The sequence below is a fragment of the Alligator mississippiensis genome, chromosome 13 (genome assembly GCF_030867095.1).
Source record: "Alligator mississippiensis isolate rAllMis1 chromosome 13, rAllMis1, whole genome shotgun sequence".
NCBI classification, from domain to species: Eukaryota; Metazoa; Chordata; order Crocodylia; family Alligatoridae; genus Alligator; species Alligator mississippiensis.
The window spans coordinates 11,444,156-11,467,235 of NC_081836.1; the positions used below are offsets into that span (position 1 = coordinate 11,444,156).

The 23,080-nt window shown below is 43.3% G+C and overlaps 1 protein-coding gene across 1 annotated transcript in view; it reads left to right on the forward strand.

The window, feature by feature from the left end:
* PEX14 (peroxisomal biogenesis factor 14) overlaps positions 1-23,080 on the forward strand; it is an 88,682-nt gene that overhangs the window by 39,379 nt on the left and 26,223 nt on the right. The window contains exon 3 of the mRNA XM_014610404.3: positions 3,144-3,228. Coding sequence (XP_014465890.1) covers positions 3,144-3,228 — 85 coding nt within the window. The remainder of the gene's footprint in view (positions 1-3,143; positions 3,229-23,080) is intronic.

The following is a 23,080-nucleotide window of genomic DNA, read 5'->3' on the forward strand; positions in this document are numbered from 1 at the left end:
TATTTTTTTTAAATGAATCATCTTGAAATGTTTTCATTTTTCCAAACAAAAGTGTGTTCCAATAAACAGTGACAATCAATAGAACATTAAAATGGTTCTGTTTAAAATGACACAAGAAAAAAGTATGGCATTATATCTTAGAGATTTAAAAACAATTAAAAAATTGGTAACATTTGTATATGAATCTTAGACCTTATAGAATTTCAGGTCTCCAAACCTTTTATGCTACTTGCCTCTGTTACTAGTTGCTGAATGCAGGAGGGAACCTGGAAGAGTTCCCAAAGAAACAAGGAATTATTGTAAGAAGGAAGTGTTTTGATATGTTCACACATCTACGTGTCTGCTTATTTGGGCATTTTTCTTATTCAGCACATTATCCTAAAGTTATTAGTTGGTGCGCTTTATGTTTCTGGCATCCGGCGTAGTGATATCAGTACCGTTTAAATGCGCGATTTGCCTATCGCCTGCATTTCCAAAGAGACAGATCAAGTGCACGTAAATGAGATGAAAATGTACTTTATGTGGGGTATTCTGCTGTATTACTTTATGACTGAAAATTATTGAATGTAAACTTACCAAAAAAAACCCAACCCACCCACCTCTGCTCATTTTCCCCCAACTTGAAAGTATGCCGGGACTTTGTCAAATTCCCGTTAAAATAAATATGTCAATTTCATCTCCCCTCCAAATTCATTTATCATGCTTTTTTAAAAGGTGTTTTCTGCTTTACCTGATGTTTAAATTGGATTCGCTCGTTTATGCTGTTCTTTGCTGTATCCCCCACGTTTTTCTTAAATGAATTAGTAATGACAGCGTACTCCATCATACCCTCTCTACAGCCACTTTAAGGGAAGCCTGGTGATCTAAACCTTTTAACCTATTAAAGATGATTTTCCCCAATTGAATCAGACCCACCACAGGTGTAATAACTAATCATTTAAACTACACCTGCTATTATGTATTTTTAAGCCATTATGCGTGTTGGATAGATGATAATTCATGTTTATTGCATTGTCCAATGGATCCGTTTTGCCTACACTAGCCTGATTAATGTATTTAAAGAAATAAGAGATGCAATTTAAAAAAAAAAACAACACACACAACATTGATGGAATGCACTGAGTACATTGAAAGTGCCATTAAACCCATCAGAACTTTGCTCTCTGACCAGAAATGCATATTTCAAGGGCTGGATTCAAAAACAAGGTGAAACTTGGTCATTTCAATATGTGTATTCTATTTTTTTCCCTTTTTACCGTGGAACGTTTTGAAAGCCTATTTAGATCTAAACTCGAGAAGCTTCATTGTAGCTTGAACTCCAGGAAACCTGCAAATCCTTTCTTTCCTCCTCTGACACCTACCATAGCTTACAGGGAATACAGATGCCGTCTTTCAGGGATGGGGAAAAAACATCCTTCTCCCCCTTATTTATGGAGGTCCATTTTCTACTAAACAGGGATGAAGTGATCTCTCACCTGTTCATATAATGTGTATATCTCCTAAGTATTGTTTGCTTCAGGCTGGTTATTCTCCTCTGTGCTACATCCAAAGCAGCTGCCTTTTTATAAAAGCATATTAGCTGTTTACCCCAGCACAGAAGGAGGTACCATGCATGGGACAGGACAGTTTGGATTTAATAATGGGACATGGAAAGTAGTCCCTAGATTAAATTTAGTCCTGAGTGGCATGGACCCAAAGTTACTGTGCTCAGCAGACTGTGTGAAAGCAGTTGGTGGCCTCAGCTCTGCCCACTTCACCAGCAGGACCATTACAGTTATCAGTCACAAAAAGGCCTCCTTGTTTATAATCCCGTTAGAAAACCAGGGACCAAACAGGCCATGGAAAGTGAACTCTGTCATCCTTAAAGCTGATTCCTCAAGAAAGGGAAGAGGACAAGAGTATCTGCAGGAATTTGTCCTGTTACCTCTCTGCGGATAGAGAGGAATTGGCACCTCTCGTTGGCACTAAACTCACTTTAAGAGAATGCATCTATTGTGTGTGCCAGTCAGTGTCATTCCAGCTCTTTCACTCTGTAGGGCTGTATGGGTCCCGAGTCCTAAGTTACCTCAAAGTTCCTCTTCTAAGGTGTCAAAGATATGGTCAACAGGCTGGATCCGGCCCACAGAACCCTATCGTCCACCCGCAGTGCTCGTTGTGTGTCTCGGATTCGTCTGGGGCACGCGCTTCTTGCTTGGTACAGGGCCAGTTTGGGGTGCATGCTGCACATGGCACCTGTGCCAGACCACCTCTGTGCACTGGCTCCATTGTGCAGGGTGGTCTGTAGGTCTGATTTGGCCCATGGACCAGCTCCGTGCCCCTCTGTATTCTCGGTTGGTGAAATTATATTCCTTAGTTCCGAGTTTCATGTGCAATCCACCACAGTAAAGCTTAAAGCTAACCATGCACTTGTACAGGTAAATTGCTGGAAAATAAAACCAAAAATTTTTGGTGCCTTTGGTTGGGTATTGTGACTGGGGACATGGAAAAGAACCTCCTACCTACAAATGACAAGAGGGTCTTGCCTATTGCCTGCAGTAGGTACCACAGTGGAAGAAATGGCAGCAGCCCCTTAGAATTCAAACAGAGACATTGGGTTAGGCAAAGGTTAAAACATCAAAAGTCATCTGCCTTTCTTGTGCTCAGATAGCTCTAGACATGTAGACTACATCTCAGCGTGGAGGACTGCTGGTTGTCTCCTTACTTGCAATAGACCCTTGAATTTTTTCCTAACACCCTGCAACAATCTCAGCTGCTGCAAACCACCTGTTATGCCTCAGTGATATGCCTCATCACTCCTGATTGTGTTTGTCCGTGTAGCTAAGGATGGCACAACCTGATTCTTGGTCACCTCTGAGCATCCAAATAGAGACTCTGCTCGTAGCTAAACAGGGTTTCCTCTGGGAGAAGAGGTTTGGGGAGAAATATTTCTTAGTTGAAATAGCTGTACCATTCTCTCCAAGCTGGAGTCGCAGATATGAACATATCCCAAGGTCAGATCAACTTTTGTCTGAAGCCCATCTACACCTAGGATTTGATAGCTTGATGCTCTAGTTCAGGGTGTGTTGTTTAGAATTAGGATTTTACATGTTCCTGACTCAGAGCTTGTCTCTCTTCTGTTTCTCCAATCCCCTCACCCTAATCAGATCGCAACAGCAGTGAAATTTCTACAAAACTCCCGGGTCCGCCAGAGTCCGCTGACAACCAGAAGAGCATTTCTTAAGAAGAAAGGTACGGAGGCATCAATTTCATTCTCTCTTCTTGGCAAGAGTTGGGGTGTGGGCCAGAAGATACTGCTGTGGAAAATTAGGTATCTCCTGTATGAGAAAAATGATGGGGAGTCTGAACAATGCAGCTTCATTTTCCTCTCTGCGGGTCAGAGGTGATATTGGCCCCAGACGTGGCATTGTAGAATGATGCATTGAAGACATACTGGGGAGTCTTAGGGTTAACTATCAACTTAGGTCCTCAGAAGTGAGGGCAGTTTAGAGTTACAGGCTAGTTGGTCAATTCTACCTCCTTAATGTCATTGGCTTTTGAATGGCCAGCTGCAGGTTAAAAGGTCAGCTGCTTCCGAAGAGTCGGGGAGGGGAATGAAGGACAGGGACCTGCTAGAGTAAACAAGGTCAAGTTAAGGTCAGTCTTGGGGTACTGATTTTCAGGCTGAAATGGCAAACTGCGACTGGGCATAGCCTTTTTGATAGCAGAGATAGAACGGATCCTGACAAATCCAATATCTCTCAGGCAGATGGACTGTGCTTTGGTGATAGCCTGATAACAGGTTTTCCCTTCCGTTTATAAAGGAGGTAACTTGGGGCTTCAAGTTTTAAGCCAGCAACTTAGCTACTCATTAGTGCCTTGCAGGTGAAGTTCACTCCAGTTCAGACTGCCCATCCAAGATCATTCCATGCCACTTATGAGCTGAAGTAAATGATATAAAGGCAGGTCTTGCCCTGGATTGAATGTAATGCTCTACAGAACAGAAAAGGTAGTTTGAGTGATGCTAGTTGGGGTTGGGGGTTGTAGAATTCCAAACTTCATACTTGGGAAGGGGTGGGGACCCATTTTTATATTAACATTACAAATTCAGCAGTGTTCTTTGAATTCTGTGGCTGTAGGTCTTGAGCTGTGGAAAGTAAGGAACCCCTGAAATATTGTCAAGGTTGGAGATATGAATCATTTAGTGAAATCCCTGAGATCTGCAGGCACAAGATAGATTGTTCATTTACAAGCACCACACTGCTCTTCTTGGACCTGAAAGCAGCAAGAGTATAATGGGAGGGATTGTGTTTGAACAACCTCACCAGAAACAGTGCTTTGCAGGTACATCAGTTGGAACGTGGTCCTGATGCTAGCTGACCCCAGTGCCAGTTACAGAGCATCCCAGCATAGAGGGATAATTCTGGTGGGTGCATTGTTTTTTACCCTCACCTGCCATCAGGATGGCATTAAAATTTGGAGCTTGTTGGCTGCTCTGCTCCATGAGTTTTTTCCTTGAAATATGTGGACCTACGGGGAGTAATTAATCATAAAAGCTTGGGGATTTCAACTCTATCATCGAAGCAATGAAGCAGGGGAAAGCTGAGCCTAAAAGCTGTGCTGATTACCCGGGGTAACCTGATACAAAATCTATTGTTGCCGAGAGATCCTTAGTCCCTAGTATATCGTGCAATATTATAACCGCCTGATCTTCTCTGCTGACAATGACCAGTTATTCCTCATTTTCTCTCTCAACGCAGCTGGGTTAGAATTTCATTTGCAGAAGGTATTTAGAGCAATTTAGAGACAAATGTCTCTGGTGTTTGCTCTGCACTTCCCCACCGCAGGCTTCGCTGAGCAGTTTTTAGTATCAGGAGCTCCATCTAATCTGTTTAATTTTAATAAATCCCTGACTGGGAGAAGAGGAGGGGTAGAGAGAGGGAAGCAGAGAGACACTGTGGCCCGACTAATACTTCTTATGAATTACTTGGCTAATAATTACCGAAGAGCAGAAACTGTTTGGTAGAAGTGTTTGTTCCTTTTTGTTAATTTCCCCCCTCCCCTTTGCACTAATTGCTCATCTAGAAACTGAAAATTAAGAAACAGGGAAGAGTGGGGTCTGGCAATGCCTGTCTGCAGCAATCACTGGGAACGTGACTACATGGGGTTGACCACCTGACCACATCTCACCTCTGGCCAGTGCTCCATAGCAAAAGTTGCACGTGTGCAGTCTACCCTTATGCCCTAAGGAACAGGTGTCGTTCTTTCCCGCCCCTAGATGTTGTAGTCACTTCAGTCCTGGGCTTAGGAAGAAGAAACTATATGGTTCAGTTTCCAATCCCATTTGGACCCTGAGATCTAACCATTGGCCCTCCAAGGAGCGGTCCATTATCTTCCCTGAATCTCAGTAACCCAGATGCCACCAGGACTTCCTTTGGCAGAGAGCTCTGAGTCTTCTCCAGGCCTCTGGAGAATTTCTGTGTATGTATTTATTTGTAATTGTTCTGCAAGTCTACAGCATCTTTCAGTAAAGATTTCAAAGAGTTTTACAGACATGGAGTCAACTACGTAAGGGGCATATATCCACAGTTTGTAAGTGGTTATGCTGTTTAGCATGAGGCTGACAGTGACAGAGGTAGTACCAGAACTAGCTGTCTTCCTGAACCTATAGGCAGCATTCCCTTTGTGTATACCTCCTTTTCATGGGGCGTTAACTGTTTTTTTGGTCCCAGCTTCTTCTGGGAGAAGTCACTGTAGAGACTAGACGAGGACCACTGGCTATCTGTGACAGCCGTAAGCAAAGGGGTGATGTTCTACCCATGGGGAAGCTTTCAGCTCCTCCAGTCAGTCTCTTCCAGCTGGAAAACCTATGGGGATTGGAACTTAAAATATTGGCTGTGTGGGAGCTCCCACCACTGCAGTCTCAGCTTTGCCCAGGAAATTTCACTTCTGGGACTTGCAGTGATGCCTTGCTTTGAATTATAATCTTACCTCTTTTTTTTTTTCTTTAATAAACATCTCTTTCCTGAAAAGACAAATCCAATTTTGTTTCTCTTTTAATATTATTTAATATTTAATATAGAAATTGAGGTCCCTGTAGTGCATGTCAGTTCAGTGGGAAATGAAGGTTAGTTTAGGATCATCAGCTGGATCATGTTTGTTGCCTTGTGAAACAGCCAGAGTGGGATTCAGGGCAGACTTTCCCTGTTGCTGGTAGGGTAAGAATTTTGGTGGTCTGATATTTTAGGCACGTGGGATGAGGTTGACAATAAGAGGGACGCGGAAAGTCTTTCAAAAGTTGGATGAGATTTCTCTGTTGTCTCGAGCACTTCTAAACTCCCAAATACAGAGGCATTAATGAGAAACATTAAGTTATTAGAATCATTTATCATTTTCTTTGAAGCTTACACTGGCATTTTGTGTAATTTATGACATTTCCTCCTTTTTTATCATGATCTTCTTCAGATGAAGGAGGAAAACAGCTGTTTCCCTTCAGAATATCTGTAAGAAATTAAAAAAAAAAATGTTTGGTTTTTTTTTTTGTCCAACTATCTGGTTCTGTCGATGAAATGCCACAGAGAACCAGTGGCGCCTTGGGAGGAATTGGACAGCATGCGGGGCTTGAACCCTTGTAGAGATGTCTGCTGTTTAGCTGTTGTGCCTCGGCTGTCCTGTGCTGCTCTGCTACCCATTTAGTGGCTCACATGACTTAATGCTGTGCTCTCTGGGCCTGTAGTTTCCAACTAGGGAGAGAATGGGAGTAGGGGCACTAGTGGTGGAAGCTCCACCAGATAAGGTACTAGCCTGGAACATGAGAGACGTGAGTTCAAATCCCTGTTCTGCCACAGGCTTCCCTTGCGACCTTGGATAGGTCACTTATCTCTCTGAAACACAAAGGTGAAAAGACTTCTCTACTGAGAAGAATTTGGGAGAAATGCATTGCGGATTGTGAGCGGTTCCAGTGCAATGGTAGCAGGCATCTCAAGTAGATAAACTATGGTTCCTGTTTACACTGGGGAGAATAGTCAATCTGGAAAGCTGGAGAGTCAGCAACTCTCTTCAGAAGACTTCTTACATTGACTGGTGATGTTCTCATAACACAACTTCAACCTGCCTACAAATGGAGTCAAGCTCTTCTTTGGCGAGATGAGTGGGAGGTCAAAGAAGGTTTTGCCCTTTTAAATGTTGGGTCTATTAATCTGTTTCATTACCTTGGCTCATAGCAATCAAGTTAATGCAGAAGCTTTCCCTGTGGTCCTACACAGCTTTTTGCAGTGTCATTCAAGTCACGATGACAGCAGCAAGGTAGAGATTTGGAGGGTGGTTGTCAGCTTAGAAGGCAACTGGAGGTTGAGAACTCTAGCAGTGCTTGTAAAGCGGTGACGAGTAATTTGTTCTGCTTTAAATGCTCCAACGCAATCCAGGGCCAAGCATACGTGCTTCCCAGGAAACAAATGTCTTGATTCCAGGAGTCACCTGTAGAAAATTGACTCCTTTCTGTTCCTCTTCTAATCGTCTGTATTCCTGGAAGCTGAACCCCCACCAGCAGCTAAACCATCTCTTTGCCAAACACAATCCACTGCAGAAACCCAAGTGGATCACCTTGAGGACAGCAGAGGAGGGGCACTGCCTAGAGTCGGAGGATTTTAAGGGGAGTGAATTCTTCCGCAGATTTCAATTTAACTCTCTTTTATTACTTTTCTTTTTTATAATTTAAGTCCATTTCATGAGGCAGTTTGCATGTCCTTGAATGGAATCTCGTTACCATGAAAGCTTTTTTAGCATTGATTTCATAACAGTCTTAATTTAATAGCTCCGTCATTACTGAGAAGCCCTGAGAGTGAGGCCCTATCTTTCCAGGTCACTGACCTTTTAATTACAAACCTTGTTCTGATGGCCAGGTTATCGACTGGACAGCTCCCAGCTTCTGCCCCCAGGATGAGAATGAAAATAACTGCCTTTCCTCCCCCACCTCCAGAAAAGGGAGGAAAAGAAAAGTAACCTCTTATGTTTCTAAAATTAATTTTCTCCTTCAGCTTTACTTTGTAATTAATTCTTTAACATGTCTCAGTGAAGCTTGAACAGTTTTTTTTACAAAGCTTTTCCTTGAGCACAAAGCACAGCGCAAGGCAGCAGAGTCCAGTGACAGCTCATGCAAAAGACCCAGTTAGCTACATGCGCTGTCAAAACCCACCCATTTCAACAGGATCGCTGTAGTTCTCCCTTCCTGTTTCTGAAGACCCACCCACTTTGACTCAGGGATATGGAGATGGGGGTCAGAGGTACCAGTAATACTTGGGGCACATTGGGCATTTTGTCATTCTTTGCTGACTTGTTGGCAGGATATGGATTTAGAAGATGGGAAGGAACTGGAACTACAAGGCATTTACAAATTGATTTTTTTTTTTTTTTTTGGCCAAGCTTTACTTTTGTGTGTGCAAATCACTGGACTAACAGGGATTTTCCCCCATTTGCACGTGCAGATTGGATAACTGGTTGCCTGTCTGGTAAGTGTAACTGTCCATGCAGATCTCATCAAGCGCATGCACATAAAAAGAGATGCAGAGCTGGAGGCCAAGGCTAAGAATTCGACTGTTGGTAGTAAATGTTTGTTTTACCATTACGTGAAAATACTCGGTGGATTAGGCAAAACAGTGCAGCCAGAGCAAATGGCATCAGTGCAGGATGAAAGGGAAATGCTGAATGAGGTGCTCACCCCAAAGCGTGAGATGGAAGTTGCTCAAAGTTACAGGTGCTCAAACACTGCAGCAATGATCATGGTAAGAGGAAGACTTTTTAAACAGACACAAAATAGTGTGTGCTGAGAGGAAGTTAGATGACTGACACTCTCCTGTAGAAGCAGAATATTTACAAAACAAATAATTTTGTGCATTTCCATAATGCCTTTCATCGAAGGAGCTTGGAGCCCGTTATACCCAGCGACTGATTACACCGCTCAACACTCTGTTCATGGGCACAAAAGGGTTTTGTGAAGGACCCTTTGCCTACCATTGAGATGCAGCCACCTCTGAGAAGCAAGGCTGTTCAACCTGACTGCAAGAGCTTTAGGACAGGAAATACAGATTACTGCATCTGAGTGATCTTGCAAGGTGAGATCTGGGGAAATAGCGTGAGGTTACTGCAGTTGAAAGTTTGCAAAGATTTTGAAAAGCACCATGGGATCTTTAATTACCACAAATAATCAAGGCCTCTGCTTTATGTCTGTGCTGAAAGACAGACCAATGTTCCCCTATCTGTTTTACTTAGGTCCAGGGAAAGAAGGCTTCAAACCTTTCCTTGCAGTACCAGGATATTGTTTAGAGATCTCCCAACCAAATACTGAAGCAACACATCCGTGCTTATCATATGCAATACGATGGGTTCCCTGGAACCGACTTTGAACTCCTAGAATGAAGACTGAGAGAGTGAGCCCTTTTCAGCACTAGCAAACTTGCACCCGGTCCTGGCTGAATCAAGGGTATCTGTTGTTGCATCCACGTCTGGCATCCACTCTGCTAATGTTTGCCCAGTACTGATAGTGTTCTGCATTTACAGATAAGATTTCCCATGCAGGTTGCTCCTGACCCAGAAGTACAAATGCACTTATGGACGGGAGATTAGGACCACAGCTCTGGATTTCTGCATTAGTTTTAATTTTTTTTTTTTCCTGAGAGTGATTGAGAATCTCCATCCATCTGCTATGAAGGGATGTCTTCCTATCCTGACAGTCTCGCATGTGCATATCCGTCACTTGCTGTTCTGTGCCAGCCTATTCATCATGCTGGCTCCTTCTCCCATCAATTTTCCTACTGCTTGTGTTATCTGAACTTGTCATGAACTCTACAGATATCTGCACCAACTCTTCCATGCCACAAGGAAACCTGCAGCAAGCAGTGCCAACAAAACTCCCCCAAACAGTCAGCCACTGAGGTGTGCTTGGGAGTCGGTCAGGGGCTGGTCCTTAGGTCTGCTGGGCTCTTTCAAAAGAAAGCTGTTTGATAGAGATAATCCTTCCCTAACCCTTTCTTCAGAATGTGGAAATAAGGTTGGGGCAGGACACTGGAGTTGCATACAGCTGGAGAAAGTGGTTCACTTCTTGCATCTGGTGGCTATACTACGCATGGTGATTCAAGGGAATGCAAAAAGCACTCTATAATGCAATTCCCAGCTTTGCCCGTTATATGATGCTGAAGTCCAAGAAAGGTGACAGTTCCTGATCACTACAGGCAGTCATCTTTTGGCTGGTGACATAGGCTTTGCATAGCATAAAAGCTATTAATTGTGAAATCAGCCAGCCACTGTTTATAGTGAGAAACAGCAAGGGTGGAATTTTGTGTGGGATTGGGAAGCATGACAACAGTTCCTTAATATTTAGTGCAGGTCAAGAGATTTTAGAAATGATTTCTGTGTGTGTAGGTATTTGCACATGTGCTTGTGTTTTAAAATCCTACTCACTTATAGATGATTTGCTCATTTTAAAATAGCACTTTGATCAAGGTATGTTACATAATTGAAAAACATTTTTATAACCCCGTAGAAGCTTCATGCGAGCTGGAGTACAATTAATTTCCATCTCAGGGGAAGTGGTGAAATGCTGAAATTTGATATTTGTCCTGAATTGGGATGAAGAGTTCAATTTCTAACTTTTTCTTTTTGTGAAATTTCACATTATGTCATTTTAACCTGTTAGAACACAGTATTTTGACAAACTTGCAACACTTTCATTTAGCCTTTTTTATTATAACTCAATATATTTGATGCAGGTAAAATAATACCATAATTTAAACATCAAAATAAAACATGTAGATAATTTGCTGTCAGATTTCAACAAAATCAATACATTTCTGCAATATGTTGAGGTTTTGTCAGATAAGCATTTTCCAGCATGAAAACCTGTTGAATTGTGCAATTTTCAGCACACTTTACTTAAAACAGCAGTGCTGCTTTTGCAAAAGTTCTGCCCACAGTTACCTGAGTACACAGTTGTTGGTTTTTGCTGGGGAATTTCCAGGGGCATCATATCATTTGATGCGTGCAAGGCTGCTGGGGAGTGCTGGCTTGGTGTTGCATTGTTGTATTTGCTGAAGAGTGGAGATGAAGCTCCACTTCGATCTCTAAAAAGATAGAATTAACAAGGCAAGGCAAACTTTGGGGCCTACCATCTTTGAAGGTGTGTCCTGCAAAGTAACATGTCCAGTGGGGTTTGTTAAGTGCTCTGCAGTTTCACGTTGAAAAGATGAAACTCAAAATGACTTTTCTCCTCTGTTTTCTGTGTGAAAGCTCCGGAAAGTGCACTGCAAGAGGCACCCGTTTGATGTTTTAATGATGTTGCAAAGACTCCACTGAGGGAGAGACGCTCTCAAATTTGACAACCTCTAAATGCGCATTTATTTGTTCCATAACAGAGGGTACAAGTCACATTAGTGGTAATAGCCTCTCTCGCTTACTTCAGGCTCACTCTACAACACTCTTGAACCATTTAGATATGCACTCCGCAGAACAAGAGCGCTGATTCATTTACAGTACATTGAGCGAACAGTCAGCCACAACTCCCACTTCTCCCAGCCAGCAGGAAATTCATGGGGATTTCAGTGGTAGCATCCATCAGCACCTTTGCTGTGTTATCATAGCTTGCAAATTCCTGGTATGCAGTAGGAGCAGACTTACCCAGTGCCCAGAAAGCTTTCTGTGCTCCAGAACATCAGCTGGAAGCTTTTATTTGAACAAATAACTGGGATGTCACTGCTTTAACAGTGACTTTCACTTCGGCCATCTGTCTGTAACTGTGTAATGGAAAAGAGCAGTTTAAACTGACTTTGTAAAATTAGTTCATATTGCTCCCTCTGGGTGTGTTTTGAGCCAGATTTGCTTTGTGTACTGCCAGAATCAGGTTTCTGTTCCTGGTAGCCCTGCAGAGCCAACACCACCATGGCAGAATGAACTGAATTCTATTCTGGATCATGTACCAGTGTTAAAATTATTGGCTAAATTCTGAGCCTTGGATCTTTACTGTTGATGATGGTGAAAAGAACACAGATTTTCAAACCCTGGGTTGAGATTACAGCAGGCACGGTTAGAAAAGTTCACTTTTGACTTGTAATTTTAGCAAATAGCCGTAGATGTCTTTGACTGAGAGAATATAGAAAAAGAAGATAGGCCTTGTGGTTACTTTAGGACCTGGTACTGTCTCTGGCATTGATTCCTGGGCCAAGTAACTTAAGGTCTCTGGGTCTTAATATGTCCATTAAAAGAATAGGGGCAGCGATGATTACTTCCACCATACATGCGTGTGGAGGTTTAATTCATTCTAGTTTGTAAACTGCTTTGAGCTCTTCACGTTGCAGATCACTACACGAGGGCTTATGCTGCAACATGTGATGTAAAAAAAATGTGAGTTATTCATTGCAGCGAAAACAACACTTGCAGAGACAGAGAATTTACCTCTGTCAGCTGGGTAAGGGAGGGGGAGTTAGCAAACTTCAGAATGTCAGACTGCCACGGCTCAGGCAGATTGCGTGCAATCCTAATCCAGCCCTGGAGCTCTGACCTTTGAAGCAAGCTTCACCTTCAGACAGGCAGAGAGATCTGTGTACACTTACATAAAATGTTTTGGGATGGAAGGAGGAGTTCACTCGGCCATCCAGCCCAGGGTTTTCTCACACTCCTCCTTGGCCAGAAAGGAAATTCGGTCCCCAGTGCAATCCATGAACAAACCAATTCTGGAGGGATCTCTTTCTCCCCTGGGAACAGAGCAGGGTCTGTAATCTAGGGCATACCATATTGCTCCTCTGATGAACCCCATTGTAGTATTCCTGAGGTGTCCTTTCCCTATGGGGAAGATAAATTAAGTTTCCTTATTAATTTGGTCTCCAGGTTCTCGCGGGCAACATTCTGCTTTATGTTAGACCAAATCTCTTGCGGTGACAAGGGGTCTGAGTGCCCATGGTCCTATAACTGTGTTGTTCCAATAATAATCCTCTTTTCTGCTCCCCATCACTCTCTCCCTGACTTAAAATTGGAGGTGGGAATGCCCTCTCCTTGGAGAAAGGAGGAATTTAGTCTAGTGTTTGTTCTTTTCTGCTCTTCCTGATGGAGCCTAGCCCAGGGGAGACCCCACTCCCCTAGGAGGAGAGAAGAGAATTCATTCCCCGTGAAATCCGAGGCTCTCTTAAGTAAAAGCTGTTGACTTTGTCTTACTGTGCAAATGTGCATTGCTCTTATCAAGACAATAAAGGGTAAATGGGGTGATCTCTGCTCCTGTGGAGAGGTCGGATGGTTACATTACACAATCTTCCAGAGCATCTTGCAGCAAATACATGGGTTATATTAAAAGTTGCAATCATATCATTTTTTAAAAGTAAATTGCTGACCTTATGCAGTGGAATCAGCTTTATTGAATTTCGCCAAAAATGCGTTTATAATTCCCCCCCCCTGCCCCTGCATACACACGATATTCATGTCCTTGATGTCCATGTGGAAATGTCCCTTTTTATGGTGATAAACAAAATTAAATTTGTCTTTGTCTCTGCTGCCCTGCCTCACCTTTAAGTTGCCATCCTGGGGGGCCAGAGACAGCAGTAGACAGACTCCCTCGACTGTGAGGCAGGGCTGTGTCTCTGCACTGAGAGCTGGGGCATTTCATCGTGGTTTGGGGGCCACTGAGTAAATAAAATACCGACATCTTGCAGGTTGGCAAAAACCTGCACACCCATGGCAGCTTTGCACATGTAGGCAAGAGCTAAAGATTAGGCTGGGAGTAGGTAAGGTCTTTTCTAGGAATGTCAAGGTGTGAAAATATTTAAGAATTGATTTAGACTTAAGCTTTGCTCCAAGGCTCTTTCAGTTGCCATACACTGAAAAATATAAACCCCACAGCTAATTGTTGCAGGCCCATATATAATTATATTCCCCCAATAATAATGACTCATTATGACCCCTTCCTGGGGTGCCTGCAGCCCTCTTCCTGTGGTCGTGCACGAGATGTGCATTGCAGTATGCCCCAGCAGCTAACAAATGTTACCCTGCATTTCTGTAGCCATTTACATGTTTGAAGCACTTTACAAATATAAACTGACTAATTGTTATGATGCCTGGTGTGGAAGGAAATCAATATTATCTCCTTTTTGTGTTCCTCTCAAATCTTTTTTTTTTTTTTCCCCACTGGGGAGACCTTTTACTTTTCCAAGCACTTTGCAAACACTAATCCATAGGCCACTTCTGGGAGATGAGACATATCCCTATTTTACCAATGGGGAAACTGAGGCAGGACAATTAAGAACAAGTCAATGTACCAAAGATCTAGTTAGACCTGAGGAGTTCCTGGCTCTCAGTCCTGTGCGTAAGCTGCCATTGTATGCTCCATAGGACATACTGATCTCTGTAAGCACCTTCAGCAAAATTACTCGGACTGTTTTCTCACATATTTTATTTACAGGGCCGTTTGGCCACTAATTTTATTCAGCACAGTCAACATTGATTCATCTAAGTGGAGGAAAGGACAGGCTTTCTCTATCTTGTTTGGCATTTTCCCCTTTTTTGCTTCGTTTTCCCTTTTTGGTGGCATTTAAAAGGCCAGTTTTTCATGCACTAAGAGAAAAATCTCTTTGCTCCCTCTCAGAGTAACCAGGAGCATGCAGCTGTTAAACCCTGAAATATAAAATACATGTTTAAAAGATGACTCGCTGTGTGTTTAAAAAGAGCGAGAGAGAAGAGGTATTCAGGGGAACCAAAAAATAGCAGCTTCCATTACTGTAATTAAATGGCAGCATTTAACCTATCAGGCCGTTGCGTGTATGTGAGAGATGAGCAGGGAGCTGCATTTGAAATGATCACTGTATTCCTGGGGGAATAGAGTAGTTAAATAATTTGTTTGTGAGGTGTGAGTTCAGTGTCGGTTAAAGCGAGCGTGTGTGTGCGCGAGGCGTTGGGGATGGCTATGTGTTTACCGAGTATACCCTCGAGGTTGGTATTTACTAGCACCTGCATGCTATCAATAAGAGCAGAAGCTGCTGTTGCCCATTGCTTAAGTGATCAGAGGAGTCGGGGCCTCACCTGGTCCCACGTATTGCATCATAAAGGCAAAACTTGCTTCATGCAAGGCCGCCTGGGACAGATGAGAGTAGCAGTAAAAGAAAACCAGGAAGAAAATGGGGGGAAGAACCAAACAGTCATTATGATGAACTTCAGATGCTGCAGTGACTGGAAAGGGTAAGTCGTTCTAGCCGGTCGTTGGAAGGCAGGGGCAGGGATCCCTGAGGGAGCCAAGCCAAAGCTTCTGCACACGGAGATCTGCCACTTAAACTTCATCTCTAGCAGTGGCTCCCGTTGCAATAGTTCCACCTGCGCCTGGCATCGGCCCTGCACTTCAAGGATGTGGCTTTCAGATTGATCTGGAGTGACAGGGATCATCAAAACATATCCTTCCTGCCCCTTTATCCCTGACCCCAGCTCTGTGCACTTCCATGTGGGAGCTGTTTGTACATCCCTGTGCTTGAAGAATTGCTGGAGCTGGTTAGCCTTGTGGTACCCTTGTAAGAGTAGACCAAGTTTTCTGCTTAGTGCTCAGTAGGGCCCGTCTGCCCACTCTCCTCCCTTCTATATATCTGAAGATCCTACGTTTCTCCAGAGGATACTTTGAGATTTTTAAACTAGCAGTTAGTTCTATCCCAGTAGAAAGCGGAGTCTGCAGATTTAGTTCCTGAGTCTCCAGCCTCGTCAGCTGCCGCACCCTCTGGTCCGACATGTGTGCAGTAACCTGCCCACAGCCATTTCTAAATGTTTGCTCTAGTTTTTAAATGGGTTTGCCCAGTGCCCCTTTCTTGAAGATCCAGCCTAGGAGGTTGCTGCAGGAAGCAGCACCTGGTCAAACCTTGAGCTTATTGGTGTGAGCATTCACCCCAGAAACCTGATTCCAAGTGTGTCATTCCTCCAGTTAGGGAACAGGAATATACAGCATGTCCTGTGTGCCCACGGGCTTTTCACTTGCTGGCTACACATAAGGAAGTGTTTATGGAAATGAGGAGCAAACAGAAAAATAAGCAAAATTCACTGAATAAGTTATTAGTTGCAAATTGCATATCTAATGCATGTGATGCATAGATCCTGAGACGTTAGTCATTCTCTGTAAATAATACCACTGAATGCATATCTGACACTTGTCAGCAGATTCTCAGCAGTTTGCCTGCACTTTTATTCCTGTTTTATAGGTGGGGAAACTGAGGCACATGGAGGTTAAGTGACCAACGCAAGGTCAATGGTGGAGCTGGGATTAGAACCCCAAAGCATAAAGCCTTTTATTATACTAATAAGGAAACTCTGGAGGTGTGTTTTGGCATGGTAATCGGAGCCCCAGAGAACTGGAGGCAGTTAGTATGCTCTGTGCAAGTCCCAAGGGAGTGATGATGAAACTCCTTTTATACCTTGCCACTCCAGTACTCTGTGTGCGGCCACCATAGTTTTTCCACAGTTTCAGCTTCATTATTTTTAGCATCGTTAGCGTTAGTTGCCTTTTGGGCATTTCTTTTAGGCTCCTTGAATTTTCATCAGCAATCTCAAGAAGTGCTGAAGACTCATGCAATAAATACTTGAATAAACCCACTTTGGATAATATTCCCTTTACAAGCTATTCTACGTTTCCCCCCACCTTGTAGTTTTCAGTCTTCGCTCCTCCTTCATTACTAAGCTCGCTTTGCCTGAATACACGCTCTTTGTTTCTCGAAAGTTTACTGGCTTTACAGTTCTTTGGCTGCCGTTTCTTCTTCCTCACCGCCTGAGATTAACATCCTCTGTGATGACAAAGCTGGTGGTTTTCTAAATGGATGTGATGTAACCAGCAGAATTGTGAGCGGTGGGCAGAGACATGTGTGTGTATATATTTTAAAAATTAAAAAGTAGTTGTAGCTTTTAAACAGAATGTATTTCTACCCTTATTGGCAGCATCCACTTTTCATTTTACAGGTGGCTAGCTTTTTACTAGCATTCAGCAAACAGGATTTTAATGGCATATAAAAAACATCTTTGAAACAAAAGAATAAAGAATCGGAATGGTTTGTAATCTGTAATGAATACTTGCTGCCACGTGTCTTCGTAGTAGCGTAGTGGAGAATGCTTTCATTGTGGAAGAGCTGCAAAGCAGATTTACCTGAACTGTTCATGCTGTCATAATAATGAACACAGATGCATTTTTCTTTATCAGACTAACCCTCCTGATACGCAGCAGATTATGTAGGTGCCTAATGTGGCCTCTTACTGTAGTTGGGGAAACTGAGGCAGGAGAGTGCAGTTTCTTGCTTGAGGTCACAGAAGGAATAAAAGGGATTACCACTTCAGTTTCCTTGATCCCAACCCTTGCTTCGGACCAGCCTCCCAGGTTGCGTTTACAACAGGCAGCAGTTAGATGCTGTGCTCCTTGTTACAGCAACCTCCTGACATAGAAGGGGCATAGAAGAAATGGCAGTGGCTGGTATGCGTATCACTGTCTCTCATACACTAAAAGGTCACTGACTACACACCCTTTATATGACTTTTCCTGGGATCAGCCTGGGCTGATTTGTTTATTCTGTTTCTTTGTAAAGCTTAAAGTTTTGATAGTAAAAGAAGCAGCATGTAACATCAAGGCAAATTGCCCTTTACATTCCAATCAATCTTAGGCGGGAGAGAGCACGCTCTGACAGCCATTGTCTAATGTAAAATATCCCAGATGCCCTAGCTAGTGCATTAGGAGCCATCAGAAATTTTAGAGTAATAGAAAGAACTGGGCATGGTGCATGAAGACAAGATTTCTCATTCTTTTATATAAAAATTCTGCTGCACCCCAGACATCCTCGCAAATCTTGTTAAATGATGCCTGGATAGGTATGAAGTTGTTGACAAACCATCCCCAGCTCTCTTATCAGATTTGTTCTTTCAAAACCTTAGACTTCAGAAATTCTGGACCTGGAATTTCATACTAGGCATCTGCTCCCTGTAATAACAGATCAGCGTGATGTTGCCGACTCAGACATCTTTCATTTCTTTCAAGAGATGCAGAGCCCTATGCTAAAACTGAATGTGTTTACACAACGATAAATCCGTTCCAGAAAAATTGAATTTTTATAAAAGTCTGGAAAGAATTGGACAGCAAACATCAAAATCACTTTCAAGCAAGGCAGTCGTGACCCGAATAGTTGGCCAGGCCTTTCAGTTGGTATCATAAAGATGCCCTTCCTGACTATTCAAAATATACCTCCTTCCTGTTAGGTGACCCCATACTGGAGTTTTGAAGCAAGTTCCTCATACGGCCAACAGTCATCTCACCTTGGGCTGTTTGAGGCCTGAGCCCTCCATTTTTCCATTATATGCCACCTTGCAAATAGAAAGCCTTTATAGCTGGCCATTGAGTTTGTAGCACTTTGACAAAAGAGGCACTTGAGCTTTTGCTGCTGTTACTTGAGCTCCCCTGAAATAATTTAAAAGCTATTTGAGTTCCTGCTGCCCCTTTCAGGGCAAGCCCCCAGGCACAGGCAACTGATGGGGGGGGGGCACAGCAGGGCATGTGCCCCCCCCCAAGATTGGCCCCCAAAAGTGCTGGGGGCCTGTTTTGCTGCGCAGTCTGGCGGCATGTGGTGGTGGGCCGCATGGTGTGGAGCTGGGCCCCTCCGGCCCCCCAGGGAGCTTTTTGGCCAGCCCCTGGGCCTGCCCACAAATTGTGACCCCCCAGACTCGGGAGGCACCAGTCACCCATGCCCCCAGGGTGCTCCCTCCTATCTCTGGACTAGAACCGTACCTTACTGTGAAATAGCCAAGGTCCTGAGCCAATAGGCCTGGTAGGTCATGTGTTGAATGTGCTGTTGTTCAGTGCCAGTCAGCTCCTTCAATTTGGAAATGTGGTTTAATAGTTTAATACTAAAGATAAAGAAAAAAAGAAGCCCCTCCACAATTGTCAGTGTCTTATTTCAACTGAATTTCAGGAAACCGCAAGGTTTTTTTTTCTTTCAGTCCCTGAAAAATACTCTTTGCGCTTGAAGAGCAGGCAGAGATCAGTCTCATCCTGATCAAGTTCTTCTACTAAATAACTTGACCGGTTACTGAAGGAACAGACTTTTTTCACAGTGAGGAGATGTTTCTAAAGCATGAAGGGTTTGGGGCCTTTTTGGTTCCTGTTGGGGACTTTTTATCTTGGGCCCCTTTAACAACACAGCTGGTTTATTTTGGGGCTGTGGAGACCACAGCCACTGCAGGAGTAATGGATTGGCACAAGGATTTCCTGGCATGATCCCCAATTGAGCAGAATGATGATTTCACAGACAACCTTCCAATCCCATTTCCAACACTGTGACCAGGATAGCAATTGCTTACATGGAAAGGCAGCATTAGGCAAATATTGCTGTAATTTAACTGTGTTTAAAGCATTTAGCTTTTGTCCCTGTAAAAGAAAGTAGGATCACTATCTCCTTTTGCTCTTTATTTAATTTCCTCCTCTCATATAGTGGTCGCGTCTACATGAGATGCTTACTGCACAATAGCCAAATTACACGACGCAATAGCATGCTGGTCAAAAACTGTGCTAATATGCTCCTGCACCGTGTTATTCAGATACTGCAAAGCAAACATTAAAAAAAAACAAACCCTGTGCATCAGGGCTACTGCTTAGTAGCATGAGTTACTGCACATTGAATTAGTACTTGGTTAACCAAATACTAAACTTAATGCGCAGTCACTAGGGTGCGTTAATGAACGTGTAGACATGCCCAGTGATCTTATTTGTATTACAGTAGTGTAGAAGAGCCCCAGTAATGGTTTGGGGCTCCGTTTTGCCATGTGCTGTCCAGGAGTGTGGCAGAAGGACAGTCCCTGCCCAGAGAGCTCCACAGACTGTACTATAAGATGACAGTGCAGGTGGGTACCACAAACAGAGGGCATCTTCTTTTTGTGCTGCTCCTTTCATGCACATGCCGATCTGATGCCAGCTCCCCTCCCTTCTCCATCTGTGCCGTACTGCTCCCTGCTATATGACTGTGCTACCTGGTTCTTACATACCACTCCCTCCTGTTTCTCATAGGTGCTTCCCAGGTACCTGTGCTCCTCTTCTCCCCCCCAACTTCCAAGGCACATGTGGCCTGGCTCCCAGTCTCTACCTTTCTCCCAACTTTGGCTGGAAGCTGCAATGTAAGATCTATCCAAGAGCACATTCTGCTGCTTTCTCTGCCTGCTTTTATTTTAGCTGTAATGAAGTTCAGCTAGGCTGGCTTCCTTTCCTTGCAGCAAGTTTTACAGACCCCTCAACCCTTTTGATTTTTGTAATAACAGCTTGGAAACAAGGAATAGTATGGGCTGGTGAGCCGAGTTTTGGGCAAAGGGGACCCATGAGTAAAAGCTGCTGTTCCCAGTGCTGCCTTTGATCTGGTGTGTGAACTGGGGCAGTTAATTTCTCTTCTCAGTCTGTTTTATCTATTTAGACTGTAGGATCCTTGGAACAAAGGCTATCTTTTACTCTGCCTGTAAAACACCTAGCAAACTGGGGCCTGATTTCTGCTGGGGCCTATAGGCCCTAATCATGTAACACACAACAGTAGCCACTAGCCTGGGACCTGCCAGCTCTCCATGACGTGCAGCAAATGCTCACTGATACCAGTCTGGGATGTGGTGTTTTCAAACAGGTGTCAACCACAACATTACAATTACATGATTAGCACCTACCTCATTTGTGACCTGAGTTTCCTAAGGGTAGCGTTTTGTACGTGCTTCCCTAAAACAAATATCTGTTGGCCATGTCTGATTCACGGTAAATAACTGTACTGTTGAATTAACTTCTTACCATGGGCTCCCTAATCCCCATGGCCTCTGATGTATAGAGGCATTTGGTCCCGCACGTAACAGTCTCAAGCCATGTGCTTTCTGAGTGAGTTATACAACAGAGAGAACCCTGTGCCTCCTCATAGTTGTTTGCAATGAGTTTGTCTTCCAGTTCAGCCCCATATGTCGTGCTTTTTATGTTAGATGAAACCTGTGTACTGAACAAGCATTGTCGTCTGCCCCTTTAGTACCCCACAACGATCTTCTATCAGATAATGTTTCTCTAAATTTATTATGATAAAAATGAACAGCTGCAGGCGAGAGACCTAAAAATAGGTACTGGAGATGACGATTGCAATTCTTCCTATTTCTAGAAAGAGAGATCTCAATTTATGTTCTGTAGAGTGGTAGCTTGCTTGTGTCTTGTTTGTTGGTCATACAATTCCCTAGAGCAGTTCTGTACGTTTCTTAGGCATGTGCCTCCATAGGAAGAACTGACCAAAAGACAGGTCTGTCTATGGATTCTCTAACTAAAGACTATGAGAACTTACGGTTCTACTTCGTTTGGCTCAGACTGTTACACTGCTGGCTATCCTCTTTGTAACCGAAACCTTGTTTGGAGCAAAAGCTCTGATGGTCAAAGTGGGCATTCTGCTAGATAGAAGGTATTTGCTCAGGAATTCAGAGGTCCAAATCCTGCTGCTATTGCTGCCTTTAGCAATTTTGAAATGGAAAAGATTACATCACATCGTCCATTTACTTCTTCTGCCCCGGTACAGGATTGTTCTCTTCCCCCTCTTTCTAATGCATTGCCCTGCAAAGTATCTAATTTAGTACTGGAAGCTGTGCCTGAACCATCCCTCCCTTTTTTCCTGTGTGGCAGAGATAACGTACTTCCCAGGACTGGAGAACTCTCCTTGCATTAGAAGAGGAAGACCTGACCTCTCCTATAACAGGTGAAACTGTGTCTTCTCTGCTTTGAAACCACCAGTGAAATACATTTTGCACCAGCTTATAATGCAGTGATTTATGCTGGGAGATGCTGTGTAATATCCCAGTGTCCTTTTGTCTTTGTGTTTTATTTTTCCTCTAATATATTTTTGTGGGTGTGTTCCCCATATATGGTAGGTATTTACCCAAAATACCCAAGGTGAGAAAGATGCCCAAGGTTCTCCTTCACAGGGAAATCTTCCATGCTCTTGTGCATTCCCTTTTCCACTCTTTCCTTCAATGTTTTTTCTTTATTTTCTAAATTTTATTGCAATTTTTCCTGAAGCTTTTGAAATAGTATTTACAAGGGACACATCATTTAAGATAGAAAATAACTGGAGAAAAAGATAGTCCCTTCTCTCTTACACACACACGCATGTGCACACCCACGTGCATGCATGCACACACAGAGACACACACGCATGCACTTTTCATGACCAGGAACAACTTTTTCCTTGTGTATTTTGAACTCCTCACATTTAGAAAACAAGAAAAGTTGCGGTACTTGTTCCTGGTTTTCCGTTTAAAGACACGTTAAACAAGAAGCCTGCCCTTTCCTATTCAGGGCGAAAATACTTTGATCCAGTTTTCTGAAGACAATACTCATTTCATGAGAATATTTAATCAGTAGAAAATAGGGAGGATTTAGTTTGTTTGTTTAGTATTTAACCAAGTGAATAAGGCAGATTAGGGGAAGGGGGGGGACTGGACCCATAAACAAGGTGATATATAATATTTTTTTTCGTTCTCCTTTTAAATAAATACCGATCAGCTTTATGTTCGGAGACAATAGGAGCCGTTGGCTTAAATTTGCAGTTTACTGTATTTATGGCTGTAATATCAAGGTGCTGCCGTCGTAATTTCATGCCCCAATGAGAAGAGCAAGGTCGAAGCAAATGCTTCCATCGGCATCTGCTAACACACTAACTCATAAACAAGGCCCGGCTGGATCAGGTGGCACGGAATAATACAGGCTAATGAAATACAGCACAGCTTTCCATTACTGTTAGTTTTTACAGTGTCGTCATTACGTGTAATTTATGTTTAAAAAATTCAATTTTATACAAGGCTCTGGGAAATAGGGGTCTGCAGGTCACCCGACGACTTTTAACGGCTCTGAGAGTCCTTATTGCACTCCACTGTTCCAACAAAATGTTAATAATAAAATAAATAAAAAAAAATTCCCCCCTTTTACTTTTTTCTTCTTTCCCCTGCTGAGCCTCTGGTTCTGTCCTTTTAATTTCAAGCACTTTAAGGAGAGTTTGGAGCTTTCAGCTGCTGGGGGTGGGGGTCAGCCCCCTCCTCTGGGGTTTGGGGAGAGGAGCAACTGCCTGTTCACTTT